Source organism: Microcaecilia unicolor, chromosome 1 (genome assembly GCF_901765095.1).
Source record: "Microcaecilia unicolor chromosome 1, aMicUni1.1, whole genome shotgun sequence".
Classification (NCBI taxonomy): domain Eukaryota; kingdom Metazoa; phylum Chordata; class Amphibia; order Gymnophiona; family Siphonopidae; genus Microcaecilia; species Microcaecilia unicolor.
Window position 1 is genome coordinate 172,385,545 of NC_044031.1, and position 26,601 is coordinate 172,412,145.

The following is a 26,601-nucleotide window of genomic DNA, read 5'->3' on the forward strand; positions in this document are numbered from 1 at the left end:
CAAAAGATGAAAATTTTGAAAATTTGAAAAATTATAAAATATATTTGTGCATGCAACTCATATGAAGTATGTCATGTTGATGTGGAGGTTTTTGACCAATGATTGGTCTTATTCTATTAGCAGAGATATATAAGCTTGGTGATTGCTGAAAGCTTAGTCGCAGAGCCATTGACTGCTGAGGTCTTTTCTTCCACATTGATTTTTCTTCAAGATAGTTAAAAAAAAAAAAAAAAAAAAAAAGAACAATTATAAAATAAGACTATTAAAAGAAAAAATAGTTTGGAGTGTTCATACAGTTCCACTCTTTTGAGATTTGTATGTTTTAAACTGTTATTACTGGTTTTTAAGACTTTACATAATTCAGTTCCAGCCTATTTTAAGAAAGTGTTGCAGTGCTATAAGCCTACAAGAGTATTACATTCTGAAAATACACAACAATTGATTGTTCCATTGATGAAGTGTTTGCACTCCTCTTTTACTTCAAAGGCAGCATTATCGTATGTGAGTCCTGTTGAATGGAATGAATTGTCTTTGAGGCTTCGTTTGATGCAAAAACTTGGTATTTGTAAGAAACAGTTAACAGCACTGTTATTTGCACAGGCTTATTTTGGGATTTAGATAAATATGTTTTCTTTTATGGAGTTGAAAAAATAGTGTTTAAATTATATTTGTTGACTTTTTGTGTTTGTATGTGATTTGTTTAAATTACTGTGTTTGTTTACTTTCAGGCTCATTTTTGAAAGGGAAGGACGTCCATCTTTCGACATAAATTGCAAGATGGACGTCCTTCTCCCAGAGACTTCCAAATCGGTATAATCGAAACCCGATTTTGGACGCCTCCAACTACAGTCCGTTGCAAGGACATCCAAATTTCAAGGGGGCGTGTCGGAGGCGTAGTGAAGGCGGGACTTGGGCGTGCCTAACACTTGAACGTCTTTGACCCATAATCAAAAAAAACAAGGACGTCCCTGATGAACACTTAGACGTTTTCACCCGGATGTGTTTTTATTACGAATAAGGCACAAAAAGGTGCCCAAAATGACCAGATGGCCACCAGAGAGAATCGGGGATGACCTCCCGTTACTCCCCCAGTGGTCACTAACCCCCTCCCACCCTCAAAAAACATCTTTAAAAATATGTTGTGTCAGCCTCAGATGTCATACTCAGGTCCATGACAGCACATGCAGGTCCCTGGAGCAGTTTTAGTGGGTACTGCAGTGAACTTCAGACATACCCCCCCACCTGTTACATTTGTGGAGAAAACAGCGAGCTCTCCAAAACCCACTACAAACCCACTGTACCCATATATAGGTGCCCCCCTTCACCCTTAATGACTATGGTAATGGTGTACAGTTGTGGGTAGTGGGGTTTGGGGGGGTGTTCTTGGGAGCATTTTATGAAGTCCACTGCAGTGCCCCCTAGGGTGCCCGGTTGGTGTCCTGGCATGTCAGGGGGACCAGTGCACTACAAATGCTGGCTCCGCCCACGCCCAAATGGCTTGCATTTGGACATTTTTGACATGGACGTCTTTGGTTTTGAAAATCGCTGAAAGTCAGAAACATCCATGTCTAGGCACGTCCAAATTTAAGGATTTGGACATCTCTGACGGTATTTTCGAAACAAAAGATGGATATCCATCTTGTTTCGAAAATACGGGTTTCCCCGCCCCTGGATTTCGGCGTTTTGCAAGGACGTCCAAATCGCAACTTGGACGTTTCTTTCGAAAATCCCCCTCTTTGTAATTCACCTAGTTAATAGGCAGGCTATAAATGTTTAAATAAATAAATACATCTAGAAATGGAGGGTTTCTTCATTTTGGGGGGACATGAGCTTGAGGAAAGCAGTTCTACACAAGTTAGGATCATATTTCTTGCCTCTCTTTTAGATGGTGAAAAGGTTGACATTTCTGCCAGTGTATATCCGGATATAAATATCATTACTGGGGCATTTAAGCTGTATTTCAGAGACCTGCCAATTCCTGTCATTACCTATGACACCTATTCCAAATTTATAGAAGCAGCAAGTAAGTACTGAATAAAATGTCTCTTATTTAGGATAAGTGATACTATAAACTTTAAGAAAACAAATTAATGGTATATTTGCATTTATATGTGTGTATACACATAAATATGTATTGCAAGAGATAAGCAAATGAACCACACATGAAACATACATATGAATACACTAGTAAAAGAGGCCTGTTTCCAACAGAAATGAAACGGGCACTAGCAAGGTTCCATGCCCGCCTCCCTACCTCCCTCCCTCCCTCCCTCCCTCCCTCTCTCTCCTCCGAGTTTCAGCCCCCCTTCTCTCCGAGTTCCATGCCCCCCTACCTCCCTCTCCTCCGAGTTCCAGACACCTCTCCCCTTTGAGTTCCAGGACCCCCTGCCCCCCTCCCCTTCGAGTTCCAGGACCCCCCTCCCCTCCGAGTTCCACGCCTCCCCTCCCCTCCGAGTTCCACGCCCCCTCTCTCCTCCGAGTTCCAGACCCTCGCGCCTCCCTTCCTCTCTCTCTCTCCCTGAGTGTAAGCACAACCTGTCCTCCGGCAGCCCCTCACCTTCTTGCGTGCTGGCTGTAATTTAAAAATTCTTACCTCGGGGTCTGGCGTCAGCAGTGAAGGCGAGCGGCGCTTCAGACTGCCTTCCCATCTGTCTCAGCTGTGCCTCTGGTCCCGCCCTCATTTCCTGTTTCCAGAAGGGCGGGAACAGAGGCAGAGCTGAGGTAGATGGGAAGGAAGTCTGAAGCGCCGCTTGCCTTCACTGGTAACGCCGGAACCCGAGGTAAGAATGTTTAAATTACAGCTGGCACGCAGGAAGGCGAGGGGCTGCCGTAGGACAGGTTGTGCTTGCACTCGGAGGGGAGGGAGGGAGGCACGGGACGTGGAACTCGAAGGGGAGGGGGGCCTGTAACGATGAGAGGGAGGGAGGGGGGCATGGGAGGAGAGGGGGAGGAGGAGAGGGGGCATGGAGCTCGGAGGGAGGACGGGGGGAAAGCAGAGCCGTAGCGAGGGGAGCTGACACCCGGGGCGGGTCGCTGCTGCGCACCCCCCCCCCCCCCCCGGGTGCAGCATGGCGCACCCTCCTCCTGCTGGAGCGCACCCCCCCCCCCCCCGGAACGCATACCTCCTCCCCCCCCCCCCCCCGGAACGCATACCTGCGGCGAGGGACGGGCAGGAGGGCCGATCCACCCCGACTGCACGTTGCTGGGGTGTGTCGGCTCCGCGCTGGTTCACTGCTCTCTCTGTCCCGGAACAGGAAGTAACCTGTTCCGGGGCAGAGAGGGCAGTGCACCAGCGCGGAGCCGACACCCCCCAGCGGCGTGCACCCGGGGCGGACCGCCCCCCCCCCCCCTCCTTCCTACGCCACTGGGGGAGAGGGAGGGGAGTGATTCTCCACTCACCTCCAAGGTTCTGTGGCTGGCTGGTGCTAGCTTCTCCTCCCTCTTACTGATCCGCCCTCTGATGTCATCACCAGGGCAGACCAATGGGAAGTTTGTTACGAACCCAGGCATCCAGACAGAGGTGCAAATTATTATATAGGATTTAACACTGCTGTTAAATGTTTATAATTCTGATGATGTTTAATGTCAGTTCTATTACTAGGATTCAATTTGCATGTCTCCAAGTTTACCTCTTTGATTGTATTCATTTATTGTATGCATGTTCATTCTTAGTTATTTTGCTATTGTTATGCTAACAAAATTGGCAAACTGTTAAACTGTACCTACTGTATACCGCCTTGGGTAAATCTTTCATATAGGTGGTTAATAAATTCTAATAAATAAATAAAATAAAATACTTACATTTGGTCACTTTACTAATTTACTGTTTTAAAAATGGTAAGCTTTGTGTCAAGTGCTGTACACAGCCTTGGATGAGTCTCTTCATGGAGGTGGTTAATAAATTCCAATATGATGATATATATGGATTCTAGTAAATTTTGGACTTCTTTTTCCAAGCTGCAGTAAAAGGGGCCCTGCGGTAGCATCAGCGCATGGATTTGCTGTGCGCAGAGCCCCCTTTTACCGCAGCGGGTAAAAAGCCAAAAAGAGGAAATGACTGTGCTATAAGTAAACACTTGCCGCGTGGCCATTTCCAGGGGGAGCTCTTACTGCCAACTATTTAGGCGACAGTAAGGGCTCCTGCGCAAACCCAGCGGTTAAAAAAAAAAAATTACAGTCGCATCAGAAATGGCAAGTGCTGGGGGTGGCACTACCACCAGCTCCAGCAGTAGACCAGCGGTAGTACCGGATTGGTGCACGACAAAATGGCGGTAGCACTACCGCCTCTTTGTAATAGGGGCCCCTTCCTGACCAGATGGGAAGCCAGAACTTGGCACTCTGTTAGTGCAAACTGAATCTAAAGGGGGAAACTGTGAAAACTAAAAATGTCATATTTTAACTGAGTTAAAAGGTTCCCCAAATTTTCTAAACTGGGCAAAACTGTTTATCAAGGAAGAGAGTGTCTGATAGACAGAGATTCAAAATCTAAAATCAGATTTGCACTTGTAAAATAAGACACTTGAAAAATGGTGAGCTTTAAGTTAGCTTTAAATGATTTTCTTTTATTTTTTGGGCCACCAGGTTCTTCATTCTCTTTTCTGCTAAATTTATTGTGGTTTGAGAGTCATATTAAGTACATTTCTTCTGTTGTTGTGCTGTAGAAATCTCTAATGCAGATGAAAGGCTGGAGGCAATCCATGAAGCACTGATGTTGCTTCCACCTGCACACTATGAGACGCTCAGATACCTAATGATTCACCTCAAGAAGTAAGTTATCCCTTGTGCCCTAACCTGCCAGCATTCTTTTATTTAGACAGCAGAGGAGGCCCTCAACTTTTTTGTTTGTTTTTACCCCAGCAAACCTGAGACTGCTGCTGTCAAGCAAGTCCTTTACAGTCAGTTAGTAGACTGCATCTCCTTCTCATGCCCATGCATATTTGATCTTAGAAGGTCTCGTCAAGGCTGATAAAGGGCAATTGTATAAAACAGGCAGTAACATTTGCATGCTTGTTGCACACATAAATATTTAGAATGTTAGCCTATGCCTTCATATGTGCACATATATAAGAATGTAACAAAATAAGTGTTGCCATACTGGGACAGACTGAAGGGCCATCAAGCCCAGTATCCTGTTTCCAACAGTGGCCAATCCAGGTCTCAAGCACTCGGCAAGATCCCAATAGTAAACAGATTTTATGCTGCTTATCCTTATAGACTTTTCTTTTAGGAAATGATCTAAACCGTGCTAAGCTAACTGCTTTTAACACTTTCTGCGTAACCCTAGTAGCGCTCTAGAAATGTTAAGTAGTAGTAGTAGTAATTACACACTGAGTGAAGAAATGTTTTCTCCAATTTGTTTTTAAATTTACTACTTGGTGGTTTTATTATCAGGGTGCCATGTAAGCAAGGTCTTGCATATCGTATATTTGCAAGGGGGCATACACATGGGAGGGATATAGGCAGAGGTCCCACTCACACGTGTAACTTACCCCTGCCACATTTAGACGCCTGCATTTATGCTAACAATGTGGCTGGTATAAATGTGGGTACCTAAATGTTAGGCATGCCAATACCAACTTACACTAGTATTCTATAACCTAGGCTCCTCAGAATAGACTCCTACTGCATGGCCTTGTGGCACCTAAATGAAGGTGCCCAGCTATTGAATTGCTCCCATACTGCCAGATTCTATATATCACGCCTAGCGTTCCGCACTGAAATCCAAACGTATTCTGTAGGAACGCATATAACTTAATTGACCTGTCAGCTTTGTTAACAGCACTTAACAATAAGCTAAGGTGGAAATTTATTCTGCACTGATTTTTCAGGTGCCATATATAGAATCTAACCCATAATGTCCAAATTATAGCTGTACTAGTAGCCCACTTGAGGTCAACCTCTATAGTGGACATTTGCAGAACTTTGCCACAAGTTGATACATTCACATCTCATTACTTCATGGAAAAGGATTCTCAGTGCAATTGTAGTTTTGGCCAGACTGGCCTTTGGAGTTTCTTTGAGGTTTTGCACTCAACTCCATCCTCCCAGGGTTCATTTTCTTGATTTCCAAATTGCCTTCCAAAAAGAAACAGAAAACTGCTTACTGCCAATATCATCTCTTTCATCCCACCCCACTTTTATTAAGGCATCATGTAAATAGAGAATCCCAGTTGTGAGAATTTATAATCCTGGAGAGAACCAAGTTGCATGTGTTCTCCATGAACAGGATGCAAGATCTCACATGCCGTCCCATCTTCCCAGGAGTTGTCTTCTAAACTCAACTATTTAATGACAATAGTTCGCTCCATGATGGCACAAAGTGGGAAGTCATGCCCATATACTAAGTTTGCTAAGCTGAAGAGGCTTTTCCTACACAGGCACTTTTAGATGATATCACCCAGTTATGTATCCAACTGTCCACTGAGAATACTTTTATGTGATCTCAGCTTAGGATTTTCTGGGGATGTAGTCTGGGCAGAGGATGGACAGAGTTACAACATATATCTCTACTTCTGGAAGTAGGTAAAACCTTGGCTCTTCTCTGAAGCCTTTAACGGAAGAAGCAACTAACTAGTTAATCATACACACAAGGACTAACACCAGATCTGAGGCTGGCATAGAGCCCCCGCAGTTGGCATTGGTCCCATCTCCTTCCCCTCAGCCCCACTCTGGCACTGTCCCATCTCCCCAAAATTACCCAACCCAGTTCCCTCCCACCCTCTGCGATATTTAAAAAAAATTTCTTGTGGCACCTGGCCCCCTCCTTTCATCCTAATAAAAAATGTTTCCTGTTGGCGCCTCTCCCCCCTGTCACCGCCTAATCAAAACTTCCATATCATCAAGCTGATCAATCCATAGACTGGTGGGTTGTGTCCATCTACCAGCAGGTGGAGATAGAGAGCAAACTTTTGCCTCCCTATATGTGGTCATGTGCTGCCGGAAACTCCTCAGTATGTTCTCTATCTCAGCAGGTGGTGGTCACACACAGCAGCAGCTCTGGCTAGGCCTCCAAGCCTAATCCTTAGGTTTTGTTGAGGCCTGGGGTTGAGGGCTCTTTTGAGCAAGTGCAAACCTGGTGGTGCCAGGTCCCTCCTTTTCTCCCCCCTCCCGCTGGCTCCGTTTAAAAAAAAAAAAAAAAAAAAAAAAATTTTTAAACGTCTTTAAAGGCGTTTAATTCGACGTTTCTTTAAACGTTCATTGCAGCTACTCACTGGGACACCAGTTCGTTACAGCTCGGAGCGGCAAGCAGGTAATTTTACCTTTTTATAGCGGGCAGGGGGTTCCCCGATTCTTCTCCTCGTGGCAATGACGTCGGAGGGCGAGGGCGCAAAGGGTCGCTCCCCGGATCGCTGGAGCGCTTCTAGAGGGGATGCGGGGGTTTTACAACCTGATTCGCCCTTGATGGGTGATAGTTTAGTGACCGATGAATGTCCCGGTCGTTCCTCCGGCGTGGCGGTTTTTTCCCGCCATAAACGCCCATCCCCCGCTCCTCGCCTCCGCCATCTTGGCCGGCCACGCGGCTCGGACGGCTTCTTCGGGGCCGCCCTTGAGGTTGGAGACATTAATGCCATGAACGCCCTTAATTTGGGCGACGGCACAAAAGCGGCTAAAGTTAAGCGCCGTTCTTCCCGCGCGGCTCCTTCACGGAGTTTCGCGCCGGACGCCATTTTGGATGCGCAGCATGTCTCTCCCCCGCTATTGCGAGCGCCGGTTGAGAGTGCGTCTAGGGCTGTTGCCCAGGCTGCGGAAGTGCACAGTCTGGGGGGTTTCTCCCCCGAGTTTGTTTTGCTGCTGCATCAGGCTTTCCTCATGCAAAACGCTGCCCCTGCTCCCTCTTCTGATAAAGAGGTTGAGGTTCCCAGAGGTAAACGCCCTCGGGTTGATTTCCAGGCCTTGGAGGACTTTTGTCTCCTCCGATGTAGATGAGGGCAGCGTGTCTGAGGTCTCCCAACGATCCTTTGCGGATTCCTTGGAGGAGATAGATCCCCGCTCGGATGGAGCGGATGACCCCTCTGCAGCGCGGCTTTTTAGCCCAGAGGATTTGCCCAACCTGTTGTTACAGGCCATGGACACTTTGAAGATTTCCTCTCCGGAGGACGTCTCTCCCTCAGCCCCTGTTGGCTCTGCCATTATGCTGGGGACGAAGCGCCCGCCTAGAACCTTCCACGTGCATGATGCCATGCACACCTTAATTGCGGCTCAATGGGATGTCCCGGAAACGAGCCTTAAAGTGGCTAGGGCTATGTCCCGCCTCTATCCTTTGGCTGTGAGTGAACGTGAGGCCTATCTGTGGCCTACCGTGGATTCTTTAATCACTGCGGTGACTAAGAAAACGGCGTTGCCGGTGGAAGGTGGCACGGCCCTAAAGGACGCCCAAGACAGAAGATTGGAGGCGGCCTTAAGGTCGTCCTTTGAGGCAGCTGCATTAAGTTTGCAGGCCTCAGTTTGCGGCTCCTATGTGGCCAGGGCGTGCCGGACTATGGTGCAGCGGGCTTCCCCCTCGGATCATTCCTTGAGGGCTGATTGGCCGGCCCTGGAATCGGGCTTAGCCTATTTGGCAGACTTGCTGTATGATGTCTGGAGAGCCTCAGCTAAAGGCATGGCTCAGACAGTCTCTGCGCGGCGGTGGCTTTGGCTGAAACATTGGTCTGCTGACCACGCCTCTAAATCCCGCCTGGCTAGATTGCCTTTTAAAGGCAAGCTGCTCTTTGGGGTCGAGCTGGACAAAATCGTGACCGATCTCGGCACGTCTAAGGGCAAGAGATTACCAGAGGTCAGGGCTCGGGTTAGTACTCGTCCCGATACCTCCAGAGGACGGTTGCAGGAAGCCCATCGGTACCGCCCGGGCAAGTCGGGTTCCTCTGCCCCCTCTTCCTTCAAGAGGAATTTCTCCCCCAAGCAGCATTCCTTTCGCAGAGACCGCCGTCCCGGAGGTGCTCCCTCCGGTCCTCCCCCAGGGTCTCGTACCCAATGACGGGGCCTTGGTCCACGCCCCAGTGCAGATTGGAGGACGGCTGTCCTCGTTTCTGGGCGAGTGGACCACTATAACTTCAGACGCGTGGGTGCTGGAAGTCATCAGAGACGGCTACAAGCTAGAGTTCTGCCAACCCTTAAGAGACGGGTTTGTACTCTCTCCCTGCAAGTCTCCGGTCAAGCTGTGGTAGTGCAGCAGACCTTGGACAACCTGATCCGCCTGGGTGCGGTCGTTCCGGTGCCAAAAAATCAGTTTGGCAAGGGACGTTACTCCATTTACGTTGTGGTTCCAAAGAAAGGAGGTTCTGTATGGCCTATCCTCGACCTCAAAGGGGTCAATCGGGCCTGGAAAGTGAGGCACTTTCGCATGGAGACTCTCCGCTCTGTTATAGCGGCAGTGAAGGCAGGAGAGTTCTTGGCTTCCTTGGACATCAAGGAAGCGTACCTGCATATTCCCATCTGGCCTCCTCTCCAACGCTTTCTGCGTTTTACAGTCCTGAGACGACACTTCCAGTTCAGAGCCCTCCCTTTCGGGTTGGCTACTGCTCCGCGGACCTTTTCCAAAGTAATGGGGGTCATAGCGGCCTTCCTGCTAAAGGAAGGAGTACAAGTCCATCCTTATCTGGACGACTGGTTGATCCGAGCCCCCTCTTATGCAGAGTGCGGCAAAGCTATGGACCGGGTAGTTGCTCTTTTGAGCTCCCTGGGATGGATCATCAACTGGAAGAAGAGCCAGCTGCGCCCGACTCAGTCCCTGGTGTATCTGGGAGTTCGATTCGACACCCAAGTGGGCAGAGTGTTCCTGCCAGACAATCGGATTGTCAAGCTTCAGGCTCAGGTGGACTAGTTCCTAGTAGCCTCTCCTATTCGGGCTTGGGACTACGTGCAGCTGTTGGGCTCTATGACGGCCACGATGGAAGTAGTGCCCTGGGCCAGGGCTCATATGAGACCACTACAGCTATCTCTGCTGCTGCGCTGGACTCCGATGTCGGAGGATTATGCTGTGCGCCTTCCCTTGGACCCAGCAGTGCGCAAGGCGCTGAGCTGGTGGACGCAGACAGACAAGTTGTCTGCAGGATTGCCTCTGGTGACCCCAGAGTGGATTGTCGTCACGACAGACGCCTCTTTGATGGGCTGGGGAGCCCACTGCTTGGGAAGGACAGCGCAGGGGCTCTAGTCTCCTGCAGAGGCAAGTGGTCTATCAACCTCCTGGAACTCAGAGCCATTCGGTTGGTGTTATTGGGGTTCATCCCGGTACTGGTGTTGAAGCCTGTACGGGTCCTGTCGGACAATGCCACGGCTGTGGCCTATATCAACCGCCAGGGAGGTACCAAGAGCGCCCCTCTAGCCAGGAGGCTATGAGTCTTTGCCAGTGGGCGGAAGCGAACCTGGAGCAGCTTTCAGCGGCCCACATTGCCGGAGTCATGAATGTCAAGGCGGACTTTCTCAGTCGCCATACCTTGGAGCCCGGAGAGTGGCAACTATCTGCTCAGGCGTTCTTGGACATCACGAAGCACTGGGGCCAGCCGAGCCTAGATCTGATGGCGTCATCGGCCAATGGCCAAGTGCCGCGCTTTTTCAGCAGAGGACGGGACCCTCGATCCCTGGGAGTAGATGCTCTTCTCCAACAGTGGCCGACACAAGAGCTCCTCTATGTGTTCCCGCCCTGGCCCATGTTGGGCAGGGTGCTAGACCGGGTGGCAAAGCATCCCGGCAGGGTAATCCTGGTGGGTCCGGATTGGCCCAGACGTCCCTGGTATGCGGACTTGTTCAGGCTCTCAGTCGACGATCCTCTGCGGCTGTCAGTGGAGCAGGGCCTGTTACATCAGTGTCCCGTGGTGATGGAGGATCCCTCTCCCTTTGGTCTTACGGCCTGGCTATTGAGCGGCAGCATCTGAGGAAGAAGGGCTTCTCAGACAAGGTCATCGCCACTATGCTGAGAGCGAGGAAGCGCTCTACTTCTACTGCTTACGCCAGGGTTTGGCGTATCTTTGCAGCATGGTGTGAAGCAGGCTCACTTTCTCCCTTCACTGCTCCAATTTCTTCAGTGTTGGCGTTCCTGCAAGAAGGTCTGGAGAAAGGCCTGTCGCTCAGTTCCCTTAAAGTCCAGGTAGCGGCTCTGGCTTGCTTCAGGGGCCGCCTGAAGGGTGCTTCCCTGGCTTCGCAGCCAGATGTGGTGCGCTTTCTCAAGGGAGTTAATCACCTGCGCCCTCCTCTGCACTCAGTGGTGCCTGCGTGGAATCTCAACCTGGTGCTAAGAGCCTTGCAGAAGCCGCCTTTGGAACCCTTGTCGAGGGCATCTCTGAAAGACCTGATGTTGAAAGCAGTCTTTTTGGTGGCTATCACTTCAGCCAGAAGAGTTTCCGAGCTCCAGGCGCTCTCATGTCGAGAGCCTTTTCTGCAGTTCACTGAGGCAGGAGTGACTATTCGCACAGTTCCTGCCTTCCTGCCCAAGATTGGTTCTCGCTTCTATGTGAATCAGCAGCTCTGTCTCCCTTCCTTTCGTAGGGAGGACTACCCAGAGGAGTACTCCGCTCTTGAATATCTGGATGTGAGACGAGTCATCATCAGATACTTGGAAGTGACCAATGATTTCCGGAAATCGGATCATCTGTTTGTCCTGTTTGCAGGTCCTCGTAAGGGTCTGCAGGCTGCTAAGCCTACAGTGGCAAGATGGGTCAAGGAAGCCATTGCAGCGGCTTATGTGGCCGCGGGGAAGGTGCCGCCTATCCAGCTGAAGGCTCACTCCACGAGAGCTCAGGCGGCCTCGATGGCAGAGGCCGGATCCGTCTCCTTGGAAGAGATATGCAAGGCGGCAACGTGGGCTTCGGCTCATACATTCTCCAAGCATTACCGTTTGACTGTAGCTGCACGGGCGGAGGCCCGGTTTGGAGCTTCAGTGTTGAGGTCAGGGATTTCTATGTCCCGCCCTGGGTGAGTACTGCTTCGGTACATCCCACCAGTCTATGGATTGATCAGCTTGATGATATGGAAGGTAAAATTATGTATAATCATACCTGATAATTTTCTTTCCATTAATCATAGCTGATCAATCCATAGCCCCTCCCAGATATCTGTACTGTTTATATTCTGGTTGAATTTTAGGTTCAAGTTTAGCCTTCAGTTACTTCAGGAGGACTTCGTGTTCAAGTTCTTCTTTCACTTGGATTCTTCAAGAGTTGAGACGAGTTTGTGTTACAGTGAGCTGCTGCATTCCTCTCCCCTCCGTTTTACGGGGCTGGATTGAGACATAAATTCTGCCGGCACTCCCTCCCGCTTCGTGCGGCTGTAGGGCAGCTTTGTACCCCTCCCGCTTCGGCGGTGTTAGGGTCAGTCAGCTCCTCCCGCGGTTGCGGTTGCAGGATAAGCCAGATCCCCCCGCATCGGCGGGTGTGGTGTCCCTCCCCCGCTCCGCGGGGATGAGCTGGACGGATTCCCCTCCCCCACTTGTGTGGGGATGAGCTGGGTTAATTCCCCTCCCCCGTTTCGGCGGTGGTGAGCTGGGCAGAGTGTCCCTTCGTGGGTGTAATTCTCTAAGTGCTGAGTCCTGCGGATGGAGCTTTGATATCGACATACTGAGGAGTTTCCGGCAGCACATGACCACATATAGGGAGGCAAAAGTTTGCTCTCTATCTCCACCTGCTGGTAGATGGACACAACCCACCAGTCTATGGATTGATCAGCTATGATTAATGGAAAGAAAATTATCAGGTATGATTATACATAATTTTACCTTTAAAAAGTCATCCATGGTGTCTAGTGGCACCTTCCTAGCCCCCCCCCCCCCCCTCCCGGATCCAAATACCTTAAAGAAGGCAGGAGTGATGCCCACTTGCTCCTGCCTCTGGGCCGTCATCTTCAGAATTGACAGTACCCTGCACTGTGCAGGGTACATCTTGGGGATACACCGGGTGGGGCCAGTTTGCCATATAAGAAAGAAATTTCCTTATCTGACAGACTGGCCCTACCCAGGGGCTGACATTTTGGAGGTGACAGCCTGGAGGCAGGAGCGAGTGGGCATCACTTCTACCCTCTTCCAGATACTTGAGTCCAGGGAGGGGCTTAGAAAGGGGGTCAGGAGTGGAGTGGGTGCCACTAGACAGCAGGGACTTCTTTTTTAAAATTCTGATTTGGGTAGGGTTGGGTGGAAGGGAGAGGTTCCACTAGACACCAGGGAGATAGTTTTAAATAGAGAAGAGAGGGTTTATCAATCTATGTTGGGGGCAAGAGGGAAGGAGGCTGGTTGGTGGGCCAGAGCTGGTCCCATTGTGGGGTGGGAGGGCCACTAGATACCATTATTTAATATCGGAGAGGCAGCCAGGTCAGTTGGACAGGAGGGGAGCGAAATTGGGGCCAGTATAGACGACTAGCTTTATCAGTGCCTTAACCAATTGTGGCTCGGGCACTAACAGGAAGGGTGATATTTGGCAATAAGCTGTGGATTACTGCTGCAATTTTAACATGGCGGTAATTTGCATGCTCATTGATTACTGCATCCTGCGGCAATTTGTTTTGCAGGAACCCCACCTGTGGTCAGCGGCTCTAACGTGCTGCTTTCTGCATCAGCCCCCGAGTTCCTAAGCCAAGATGGAGTCATGCATTGTAGTCGTAGGTCCTGTTTTCTGAGTGAAAACTGATTTCTATTTTGTGTTTTTGTAATTTTTGCTCCATTTGATACATTTTAGGGTTACTATGAATGAAAAGGAGAACTTGATGAATGCTGAAAATCTTGGAATAGTGTTTGGGCCTACTTTGATGAGACCTCCAGAGGAAAGTACACTCACTACACTGAATGACATGCGGTACCAGAAACAGATTGTACAGATTTTAATAGAAAATGAAGACGTTTTGTTTTAAACATATGAAGAAGAAGCATTTGCTGTCACTGCTTTAGAAAACTGTTTTAAAGCAATGCAAATCTATTCACAAAATAAGAAGGAAAGTTTGTTAGTTGGACTTTTACTTCTGCAGGTATTGCAGATAAATGCCAAAATGTGTAACCATATGTCTTATAGACATATGCCTGTTTTTACAGTGAGCCAAGGTCTGAGAAATTCATTTGCCTTGTATCTTTTGCCTTGTTTTGTATGTATATTAGCTGAAAAGTACTGCTTGCACATAAACATATTCTTAAAGTATGAAGAAGAATGACATGTTATATTTTAATAATGTCGAGGAAGTAAAATTGTATGTTAATGTCTGTACAGTTTGACTGTATGTAAATAGGACATAATTCTGTATGTCAGACATTACCTGGGCTGCAAAACAACTTCCTTTCTTTCTTTATGATGAGCAGCCTGAGTATGGTTTTGTTTTAGTAAATAATTCAATGCAGTGCATTGATGATTCCATACCTTTTGCTTTCTTTTATTGCAGTAGCTTGAATACATTACCACCAATGCAGTATTACCCTTGCATATGTTGTTAATTTACTGAGCTTTAAAATAGCTTCACTTACGTTATGAGTGTTTTCTTCCTTGGTATTTGCAAAATTCAAAAAAAAAACCAAGAAAAAAATCAACAATTTTCCTAAGCTGCTTGCTTTTCACGTTTTCATGCTTTATACTAAGTATGCTTTCATCATTTTCTTCCAGTCAGTGCAAGTGTTCTGCATGGTCACTATAGCTGTAGTACTGTTTACAGTACAAGTTCATGTGTTTGATGTATTAGCACAAGACAAGTGATCCTAGAGCACTGGATTTTCTGGTCAGATATAGCACTTTTTTTTTCTTTTGAGAGTTTACTATAGTTCTGAAATTTTCATGGAAAAGCAAAATTTGGGGGGAGGGGCAGGGAGTTTTAACATTATTTGTAACTGTACGTTTGCATATGGGATGGATATGTTGTTCCTGCTGTGATTTGTTTGTAAAAACCTGAAATGCATGTAATGTGTGGGATTTGGTGATTTAGAATTCTCCGTCAACAAGCAGGATTGAATTAGAAATACAAGTGTGTGATGTCATCTGATGGCGCTGGGATAGAAAACCTCCCAGAGCTCAAAACTTAGGGTAAAACTCTGAGCATGTGCAATCCTTCCTGCACGCAGCAATTCTCTTGGACACCACAGTTTTGTTTTTTCCACTCTGCCAAACAGTCATGAAAACAAAACTCTCCCTGAAATTTCCCTGAAGAATTTTTTTCTTTGTGTTCTGCTGCTGCTTTTGTTGTTTTCTTCATCAATTTATTTGCTTTTAATTAGGCCTACATAAATAAATAACTCTTTTCTTAGTACTCATTTGTCAGCATAGTTCCTTCTTGCAGGCCAGACCGAGCTTCCAGAATTGTCTAACTTGTGAAATTAAAATGGACAAGCATTATAGGGATAATTCTATAAAGTATGCATCAGTTATGTGCCTAATTGTTCAGACTTCTAGTAGACATGTGCTTACATGCCAGATACAGTGGGGGAAATAAGTATTTGATCCCTTGCTGATTTTGTAAGTGTGCCCACTGACAAAGACATGAGCAGCCCATAATTGAAGGGTAGGTTATTGGTAACAGTGAGAGATAGCACATCACAAATTAAATCCGGAAAATCACATTGTGGAAAGTATATGAATTTATTTGCATTCTGCAGAGGGAAATAAGTATTTGATCCCCCACCAACCAGTAAGAGATCTGGCCCCTACAGACCAGGTAGATGCTCCAAATCAACTCGTTACCTGCATGACAGACAGCTGTCGGCAATGGTCACCTGTATGAAAGACACCTGTCCACAGACTCAGTGAATCAGTCAGACTCTAACCTCTACAAAATGGCCAAGAGCAAGGAGCTGTCTAAGGATGTCAGGGACAAGATCATACACCTGCACAAGGCTGGAATGGGCTACAAAACCATCAGTAAGACGCTGGGCGAGAAGGAGACAACTGTTGGTGCCATAGTAAGAAAATGGAAGAAGTACAAAATGACTGTCAATCGACAAAGATCTGGGGCTCCACGCAAAATCTCACCTCGTGGGGTATCCTTGATCATGAGGAAGGTTAGAAATCAGCCTACAACTACAAGGGGGGAACTTGTCAATGATCTCAAGGCAGCTGGGACCACTGTCACCACGAAAACCATTGGTAACACATTACGACATAACGGATTGCAATCCTGCAGTGCCCGCAAGGTCCCCCTGCTCCGGAAGGCACATGTGACGGCCCGTCTGAAGTTTGCCAGTGAACACCTGGATGATGCCGAGAGTGATTGGGAGAAGGTGCTGTGGTCAGATGAGACAAAAATTGAGCTCTTTGGCATGAACTCAACTCGCCGTGTTTGGAGGAAGAGAAATGCTGCCTATGACCCAAAGAACACCGTCCCCACTGTCAAGCATGGAGGTGGAAATGTTATGTTTTGGGGGTGTTTCTCTGCTAAGGGCACAGGACTACTTCACCGCATCAATGGGAGAATGGATGGGGCCATGTACCGTACAATTCTGAGTGACAACCTCCTTCCCTCCGCCAGGGCCTTAAAAATGGGTCGTGGCTGGGTCTTCCAGCACGACAATGACCCAAAACATACAGCCAAGGCAACAAAGGAGTGGCTCAGGAAGAAGCACATTAGGGTCATGGAGTGGCCTAGCCAGTCACCAGACCTTAATCCCATTGAAAACTTATGGAGGGAGCTGAAGCTGCGAGTTGCCAAGCGACAGCCCAGAACTCTTAATGATTTAGAGATGATCTGCAAAGAGGAGTGGACCAAAATTCCTCCTGACATGTGTGCAAACCTCATCATCAACTACAGAAGACGTCTGACCGCTGTGCTTGCCAACAAGGGTTTTGCCACCAAGTATTAGGTCTTGTTTGCCAGAGGGATCAAATACTTATTTCCCTCTGCAGAATGCAAATAAATTCATATACTTTCCACAATGTGATTTTCCGGATTTAATTTGTGATGTGCTATCTCTCACTGTTACCAATAACCTACCCTTCAATTATGGGCTGCTCATGTCTTTGTCAGTGGGCACACTTACAAAATCAGCAAGGGATCAAATACTTATTTCCCCCACTGTATGCACCTATGCACTATTCTGTAAATATGTGCATATCTCACAATAATACACTTTTCTATGAAATTAAATAACTGGCAAATTTAAACTACTTAGTTCACAACGACCTTGCATAGAGAATGACAATAAAAAAGGTTACAATGGGGAAGTAAAAGCCTCAGTACCCCACCTATATTCCTTAAATAATAGGATTTAACAGGTAGTGATATCTTAGGCATAAAAAATGTCCCATACCAAATCAGGCTGAATGCAATTGTTCTAATTATTGGTAACCTTAAAAAACTGATTTATCTTAATTCAGCATGCTCAAATCTTCAAAATCCTCACCAACTAATTTCACCGTAGGGCTTCTTCAGGGTATAACAGGATCAACCACAGTAAAATATACAAGCTACTGACTTCTCACCATCACTCAGTTCCCAACATAGCATATGTGCATATATTACATATTGTGAATTTACAGGTGGGTGTGCACATTGGTGGACCCTGGGTGGCATGTGGGCAGTGTGTACATTAATGAGCTTAATTTATAACAATAGCCATACTGAGTCAGACCAATGGTCCATCTAGCCCAGTATCCTGTTTCCAACAGCGGCCAATCCAGGTCACAAGTACCTGGCAGAAACCCAATTAGTAGCACCATTCTATGCTACCAATACCAGGGCAAGCAGTGGCTTCACCCATGTCCATCTCAAAAACAGACTATAGACTTTTCCTCCTTCCCCTATTCTTTCAGGGCCAGCCCAAGGGTACCTGATGCCTTAGGTGAACCTTCAACCATGTGGCTCCTCCCAGGGTAGGCTCAAGGCCTTACTCCCCTCCCCACTCCCACCCCCAATGTTCCAAACCTTCAGCCATGTTGCTCCTCCCAGGGTAGGCTCAAGGCCTTACACTGTCCCCACACCCACCCCCAATGTTCCAGTATAGCATTTCCCCTTTCTTACCCCCCCCCCCCTTCAATGTTCCAGTAACTTGTTTTCCCTTTCCTCCATCACTCAGGTCCAATACCTATAAGCTACTCATGTATCACTGACACTTGGTCACATACATAGAAGGTAATGGTTCTTGGCACTTAAAAAGGTTCATCATTAGCATTCTGGCACAGGCCAAAATTCTGTGCCATCTTCAGCACTGAAGTCCTCTAGAATTGAATTGATGCAGGTCATGTGTCTTCACCACAAATAGCTTAACACTGAGAGTTGTCAAGCAAAACAGTGTGACAAGGCAGTGGCCATAGCTAGAAGGTTGCTAGGCTGTATAGAGAGAGGTGTGACCAGCAGAAGAAAGGATGCCCCTGTATAAGTTGTTGGTGAGGCCCCACCTGGAGTATTGTGTTCAGTTTTGGAGGCCGTATCTTGCTAAGGATGTAAAAATAATTGAAGCGGTGCAAAGAAAAGCTTCAAAAATGGTATGGGATTTGCGTTACAGGACGTATGAGGAGAGACTTGCTGACCTGAACATGTATACCCTGGAGGAAAGGAGAAACGGGTTATATGATACAGATGTTCAAATATTTGAACGGTATTAATCCGCAAACAAACCTTTTCCGTAGATGGGAAGATGGTAGAACGAGAGGACATGAAATGAGATTGAAGGGGAGCAGTTTCAAGAAAAATGTGAGGAAGTATTTTTTCACGGAGAGAGTGGTGGATACTTGGAATGCCCTCCTGCGGGAGGTGGTGGAGATGAAAACGGTAACAGAATTCAAAAATGTATGGCATAAACATAAAGGAGATTGGGTGGCAGAGCCGGTGGTGGGAGGCGGGGCTAGTGCTGTGCAGACTTCTACGGTCTGTGCCCTGAAAATGGCAGATACAAATCAAGGTCAGGTATACACATAAAGTAGCACATATGAGTTTATCTTGTTCGGCAGACTGGATGGACCATACAGGTCTTTCTCTGCTGTCATTTACTATGTTACTATGAAATACCAAGAGTCTGTTACCAAGATCTGCCTCAACCTGCATTGTAGCCTTCTCAGTTCATTGATGCAAAAAGGAGCACAACCTTATCTGGATCCAATGGTTTCCCTCTTATCTTTATTAGATTATGGGTCTCAAGAAAGCTGTCCTTTGTTTCCTCCATATTCTCTCCTAGTACTCTCCTAGAATACTTTGCAGAACCACTTTCACCAGCATATGACTGCACCCCAACAGAGATAACATATCAATGGATATCTTGTCCAAGCCATCTCCACTTCCAATAAAAAAATTCTTCTCCTTAGAACTACATATCATATACAACATTCATACAAAAGATAGCCAAGGAAATACCCTTTCCATTACAGCAAGAGGCTGAGTTAAGACCTGATGTCTTTGGATTTCTTGTGTATTTAAGCTCACAAAAATATGATAGCTGTTAGTCCACAGACTAATTCAAGAGCAGCAAGCTCATAAGTGGTAAATTCCAGTGTGCAGCCTGTGTCTAAAAAAGAAATTAGACCTTAATTGTAAAGGTCATCTCCTGTGTGGATTTAATAAAATGCACCCACCTGGTCCTATAGTTAAGCCAGCCCTGCCTCCTATGGAAAGGATCAGACACTCCTAGACTATTTATTATTATTTGTAACATTTATACCCCGTGCTTTCCCAATTTGGGAAAGAAGGTGTTCCACAGCTCAATACTGTCTGCAAAAATAGCTTCTCACCAGCTCTGTGTATGCTAGTATATGCATCCTTTGCTTCAGAAAGCTCAAACTATGTCTAAGGACCTTCTTCCATGAACCAGTTTGCATCAATTGTCTCTGATGCTGACAAATATGGTACTCAACTTCTTTGTTCTGCTTACAATGCTTTTGACACCACTTCCCCAATTTCTTCCTTGGCCTTTGCTGCAAGGAAGCTGGTATGATTAAAGACCTGTATACTTAAAGGATGTCCCTGCCATCTTAGCTAATGCCCTTTGAACTGATGATAAACCTTTTAAGGAGAAGGTCAAAATGATGATGGATACAGTCAGACTATTTCACCACTCTATTGCATCTCTCTGCATTAGCATCAGAGCCCACTTCATCCTCTAGGTAAACGAGCATAAATCAGTATAAGAGAAGTTTTTCCTTTTGGAGAACCATCTTCCTTCCATTTGCAAGGTAGACTTGACATGCCTAGTGTTAAATAATGCTTCCTTCCATTTGCAAGAGCCTGCCAATGAGAAAGCAAGCAGACAGCTCCAACTCAATCAAAACAACCCTCATCTTTTTAACTGAATCATCCGATTGCTGTCAATTTCCTTACAACCCGAAATCCTGCCTTCTCTGTGGGGATTCAGGTTCAATTTTTATTCAGGAAAGGAAAGGGGATGGAATTTGATACACCGCCTTTTTGTGGTTACAATCAAAGTGGAAGGAAGGAACATAAAAATGGATTTCTGGATATCACCTAAGGTTTTTTTTTGCTCTTCCTCTGAGAAGACCACTCAACTGGGCTGAACCATCAGAATCACATAGACAACTTCTTCAGGATGAAATCCAACTACTTCTGCAAAGCAATGCAATAGAACCTTTTCTGTCTCCAGAGAAGAAGCAAGAAATCTGTTCCATGTACTTTCAAATCCCATTCTGGACCACAAGAATTTCAATTTTTTCTTCCAAAAGGAGGCATTCAGAATGAGCATCCCATTCACCATTCTCTTCTATTTAATTAAATTTATTGGAGGATTGAATTTGTTCATTGGATTTCGAAGATTCTTGTATTCATAGCCCCGTCTATCCCAAATGCAGACACAAGGTCTACTAGTTTTTCCATATCTTAATGATTAGCTCCTAGAAGCCCTGCCCATGGATCTGTTAATCCCAGTGAGAAATGAAACATTTAGCCCTACTTCAGTCCTTGAGGTGCATCATATATTTGGACAAGTCCACCCTACTCCCAAAACAGAAGCTTTTCTTCAATAGAGCACTTCTGGACATAGTTCAAGACTTTTCTACCACAAGACAGACTATGACATCTTGTTCAGTGCTCCATTTTGTTCAAAAAGAATATAATATGAATCCCTATTCCCACTAGTAGTTAATCCAAAATAATGTTGTTGTATATAACCAGAGGGCGAAAGTCACTGCTACTATTAAATAATGATAATAAATATGGAGAAGCCTTCAGACTGATGACTCACCCATGCCACAGTATCAAACGTTTGTAGGGTGGACTCTTTGCCTATCTTTCACTGGGCAAAACTCCAAATAATAAAGTGTGCAAATTTAATCACTACCAACTTAGACATAAACAAATGAAGACTATAATGTCATTATCAGTAATATGTTAAATCCACTTATCTGTTGCAGAACCTTGACTGCAAACTATTAATGGCCACCTCTGATAACCCAGAATAAGGGTACATTCTTACATCCTAATCTGAACTTTTAGCACATAGCCTGGCAGTTTAATTGATTTTTTAGGACTACCACATCCTTGGTAGAAATTCTCTTGGCAGCAAGGAAACCTTCCACATGGAAATCTATGCCTTCAAGTGACAGGTTTTTCATCTGGTGTTCTGAGCAGGGCTAAGATCTTTTTACATACTCACCAAATGCTATCCTACAAAACCTATACTAGCTCTATCAGCATTGTATTCAGACATTTTCTACCAGAGTACTTCTCGACACCCTATCAACCTATCATGTCTTGATAGACAAGGGCTGTGGCTTCCCATTGTCCAGTTGTCTCTAAATTCATGAAGGATCGTCTTCAAGCCATGTCCTATGGGACCTGAAATTCTGCTGCTTTCTTTCATGAAACAACCTTTGTGAGCTGATAGTTTCCACATTGCTAAAGTTTGTTATGGATCTTTCTCTCTCTCTCTCTCTTTTAGGGTTTACTTTAGTTCCCCCCCCCCCCCCCCCCATTAAACAGTGCCCAAGAAGATGGTTGAGACACCATGGGGCTCACTTACTGTCCCCCCGGGTTGTTGGCGCTGAAACTTAAGTGTCTGCCTATATCAGCACTGTTTTCAGAGGCTTTTGGAAGCTGTTTATCTCTACATAAAGAAGATGTATGACACCCTGGAGGATCAGTGTCAGTGACTACAGGTTGTCCAGCCTTCAAAATTCAGTGCTTGCCAGATAAGAACATAAGAATAGCCATATTGGGTCAGCCCGATGGTCCATCTAGCCCAGTAACCTGCTTCCAACAGTGGCCAATCCAGGTCACAAGTAATTGGCAGAAACCCAATTAGTAGCAACATTCCATGCTACCAATCTTAGGGCAAGCAGTGGCATCCCCGATGTGCATCTCAATAATACACTATGGACTTTTCCCCCAGGAACTTGTCCAAACCTTTTTTAAACCCACATATGCTAACCGCGGTTACCATATCCTCCAGCAACAAGTTCCAGATCTTAACTATACTTTGAGTGAAAAAATATTTCCTCCTATTTGTTTTAAAAGTATTTCCATGTAATTTTATTGTGTGCTTGCAGAAGCTTATCTATTGTTTGAGTGAAAAATTACTTCCTCCTATTTGTTTTAAAAGTATTTCCATGTAATTTCATTTCATGCCTGCAGAGCCTAACTATTCTTTGAGTGAAATCCCCCTATTTGTTTTTAAAGTATTTCCATGTAATTTCATTGTATGCCTGCAGCACTCCTTCATGAGGCTTCCTACTTTTTACTGAAGTATGCCTCCAGTAATTACCTCACACACAAGCAGCACCCAAGGCCAGGACCTCTGATATGTTTACACAATTTCCTCAGTTACTGTCTGCTGTCCTAGAGCTTAGTTTCACTAGCCCTAGGTCCTAATGTTAGTTCTTTTCTGCACTGCAGCTCAGTTTCAGAGAGAATCTTTTAGCAAGTTACCTCAGCAGGTCTCATCAGGCTCCACACAGAACCCATCAGAATCACTGTGCTGGAACTCAGTGCTGATGAAGGAGCAGTAAGTGAGCTCCCCAAATAAACTGGTTTATTTACTAGAGATGTGCAAGTGCCACCTTCACCCATGAAAAGAATTTGGTGATTTTTTTTCCCCTCACACTGTCTGGACAGAGTGGTAAGAGATTCCACACCATTTTTTTGTAAACTGTCTTCCAGATTTTCATTCTAAAGTAGCACCTTTTCTGTCCTGCTTCCTGTGTCAGAGTTCACAGCTTTGTTTTGATTTCTCTGTGCTGTCCCTCCACACACAATTCAAGAATAGCCTAAGGGGGCTAAGAGTTTGGTACTACCCTCCATTTCCTCTGACTGTGAGGTCCTCTAGGGAGTTTATTTTCTGTAGTGAAGAACCTTATGCTTAGAGGAATAATCTAACTGTTCTCTTTTAGTTCTGTCAGGGACTTCCCTTTACTTTACATCAGGCTTATTTACTGCTCTGTACCAGGTGGTTCTGAGCGGTTTACAATAAGAGAAGCCAAGGAAAACCCTTACAGCCAAAAATTGCTCCAGTAGATCATATTACAAAACAGAGTATACTTGTTCCTCTATCTGCTGTCACTTTTAAACACATATTTCTTTCATAACATTTAGAAATTATGTATATTAAGCTGAATTTCTCTGAAAACAGTGACCTTGTGCGAGTGACTCACACCACTACCTCAGGGGCGTAGCCAGACACCCAAATTTGGGTGGGCCTGGGCCCAAGATGGGTGGGCAGAAGAACTCTGCCTGTCCCACAAGTGATTTGGTCTCTCCCTCTCTTGCCTGCATCCATATGGTCTCTCAAACATCCGCCCTTCCCTGAATACCTTTTAAATAGCAGATTTTCACCAACAGCGAGCAGCAACTAATACACACTGCTCATTCTGGCCCCACAGCCTTCCCTCTGATGCAACTTCCTGTTTGTGCAAAGGCGGGAATACATCAGAGGGAAGGCCTCGGGGCCAGTGCGAACAGTATGTATCACTCGCTGCTTGCTGCAGGCAAAGATCTGCTATTTAAAAGGTATACAGGAGGGACAGTTGGGAGTTTTTCGGCTGGTGGGGCTTGAGAACCCCTGCCAGCCACATTATAGATGTGCTGCTACTGGGTGGGCCTGAACCCAAAGTGGATGGGCCTGGGCCCACCCTTGGCTACGCCACTGCACTACATTCAGTGTTTCTAATGCTCGTCCTTCAATGTTTGAATTGTACAGCGCTGCGTAACCCTAGTAGCGCTTTAGAAATGTTTGTTAGTTAGTTAGTTAATGCTGTAGAAAGAACAGCTTAGTCCAGAGGGTAGGTAGAGCTTTTAGGGTAAGTAATGATTCAGCTTTTTTCTGTTTGATATGAACCTGGTTACTGCTCAGGGTTTGTCTTTCTCTGATTATCCTCTCCAGTGATAAACTGTTAATGATTGGTGAGCCACCTTTCAGTGGATCCTCTACAGTTAAAGCTGCACTGGGCTCTTTCTCACAGGCACAGGCATGGCTGCTAGGCATATTCTATATAGGCGCGGTTTACAGAATACGCCTAGGTGGAAATATTTTTTGCACTGATTTTTCAGGCAACGTATATGGAATCTAGTCTATTATGTACTTATTCACAATACAGTACTGCTTGTAAACATACTAGATTCTATGGTCCAACTTGTTAAGAATACCTTTTACTTTGTAGTAAACAAAACGTAGTTTTAAGAGCTTTACTTTTTTTTTTTACTTGAGTATTTTTTTTTTTAAGTAAGACTCTCTCTGGGCCTCTTTTACAAAGCCGTGCTACCGATTCTCAGTGCAGCAAACGAGAGAAAGCCCATTCAATTCCCATGGGCTTCCTCATTTGCTGCGCAGGAATCTCTAGCGTGGCTTGATAAAAGAAGCCCTCTACTTTTACTTCACTACTTGAAGCCTACAGTACTTTTACTTTTTAAAAGTACTTAAGTAAAAAGTAAAAGTACTGTAGGCTTCAAGTAGTGAAGTAAAAGTAGAGGGCTTCATGGACAAGCAAGCAGAGACATGGACAAGCAAGCAGAGATGGGGTCATTTCTTTTTAAAAGAAATGACCCCATCTCTGCTTGCTTGTCCATGGAGGAAATGAAGTTGCGTACCTGTAACATAGGTTCTCTGTGGAAGCAGAATAAATCAGCTACACAACCTCCCACCTCCCCTCAAGGTTAAAGCTGCCCTTAATTATGGAACAGACTGAGGAGGTGGGGTGTCAATTGTTAAGGAGGTAGCATTCGCACATAACCAGAGAGCTTTTTCTGTCTCTTCTGGGCTTTGGGAGAGAGGGTCAGGTTCTGCTGCCATCGGGATGACGTTAACCCATATGTGTGGCTGATTTATTCCGCAGTCCTCTGAGAACCTATGATACAGGTAAGCAGCTTCACTTTTATAGTAGTAAAGACCATAAGCATAGACTTGGATGGCCTGGAGTGGAGCTTTTCAGGGAGTTCAATGACAACTTCAGAAATTTTACAACAGTGCTGTGCAGACTTCTACAGTCAATGCCCTGAAAATGGCAAGGACAAATCAAGGTGAGGTGTACATATGAAGTATCAGATACCATATGTAATGAGTTTATCTTGTTGGGCAGACTGGATGAACCATGTAGGTCTTTATCTGCAGTCATCTATGTGTTACTGTGAATTCAAGTCTTTATCACACATGAGCCAAGTTTCTGTACTCAATAATGACACAGTGTTGCCTTTCCTTTACCTGCAGCATTATAACTATGCTCCTAAGAAAGCACTCCAGGCACTATAAACCAACTCTTGCTTACTATCTGAAAAGGACAGAACCCATCAAGAAATCTATATAGCTCTCTCCTTTGACTACAACAGACATGGTACTCCAGTGGTAAAACAAACCCTAGCTAACTGGCTAGTGTACTAAATCCAGTTCTGTTACAATCAAACTTATAGGCCCATGTTCTCAGAGTCAAACCTCACCAGATGAGAACCATTCCAGCAACTGTGGTTCTCTTTAAATCTGTATCTCTGGAGGGCATCTGCAGAACAGGTTTTACTTTACACTGCTGCCTGGACCAGTCCTCAGTGAGAGGGTGCCTGGGTCAAGCAGTACTAAACAATCTGGCCATATGAACTTTTAAATGCTTACATATGAACTGGCTGCTCCTCAATAGAGGGAGAATTCTCTCAGACTGGGAAGTCACCAATTTGTGTACCTGATCCAATCCTGCTGGTTGAAAGAGAAAGCAAAGTTACTTTCCTGTAACAGATGTTCTCTGTGGCTGACAAAATTAATCAAGCACACAATCCCACCTACCTTCCCAAGAATTGATCATGACATTTAACTAACTGAGGGGATTGCTGTGCATGGAGAGGGCTGCACATGTTCAGAACTTTACACTGGTTCCAAGCTGTGGAAGACCTATTTGATTTTAGCAACATTGGGTGATGTCACTCACATTTGTGCCTCATTAACCCTTCTGTCTACAGAGAATATCTGTTACAGGTAAGCACCATTGTTTTATTTTATTTTTCTCCTCACTCAGTTATCTTGTTTAGCCAGTGATGCCTAAGGTTTCTCAGCAATGTTCAAAATGAGCTGCTTGGAGAGCCTAGGTGAATTCAAGCCACCAGAAAAACAGATTGTACAAACGAGTTACTGAGAGGGTCTATGTTCATTCTCACACAAATCCCACAGATTGGTAGTTTGTTGTTATCATTTTATAATTATGAAATGTCAGCCTTATAGACACAAATTGAGCAGCCCTACAGGTAAATGATGATTTCATGGGCAGGTTAATACTTTCTGATAAGTGACTGCAGAGGGAT

General features: G+C 45.7%; 1 protein-coding gene across 1 annotated transcript in view; it reads left to right on the top strand.

Annotated features, from left to right (window-relative positions):
* Nucleotides 1–15,168, top strand: part of CHN2 (chimerin 2) — a 505,884-nt gene extending 490,716 nt beyond the window's left edge. The window contains exons 11-13 of the mRNA XM_030202483.1: nucleotides 1,886–2,023; nucleotides 4,662–4,767; nucleotides 13,659–15,168. Of these exons, the coding sequence (XP_030058343.1) occupies nucleotides 1,886–2,023; nucleotides 4,662–4,767; nucleotides 13,659–13,830 (416 nt within the window). The 3' untranslated portion in view covers nucleotides 13,831–15,168. The remainder of the gene's footprint in view (nucleotides 1–1,885; nucleotides 2,024–4,661; nucleotides 4,768–13,658) is intronic.
* The last annotated feature ends 11,433 nt before the right edge of the window (nucleotides 15,169–26,601 follow it).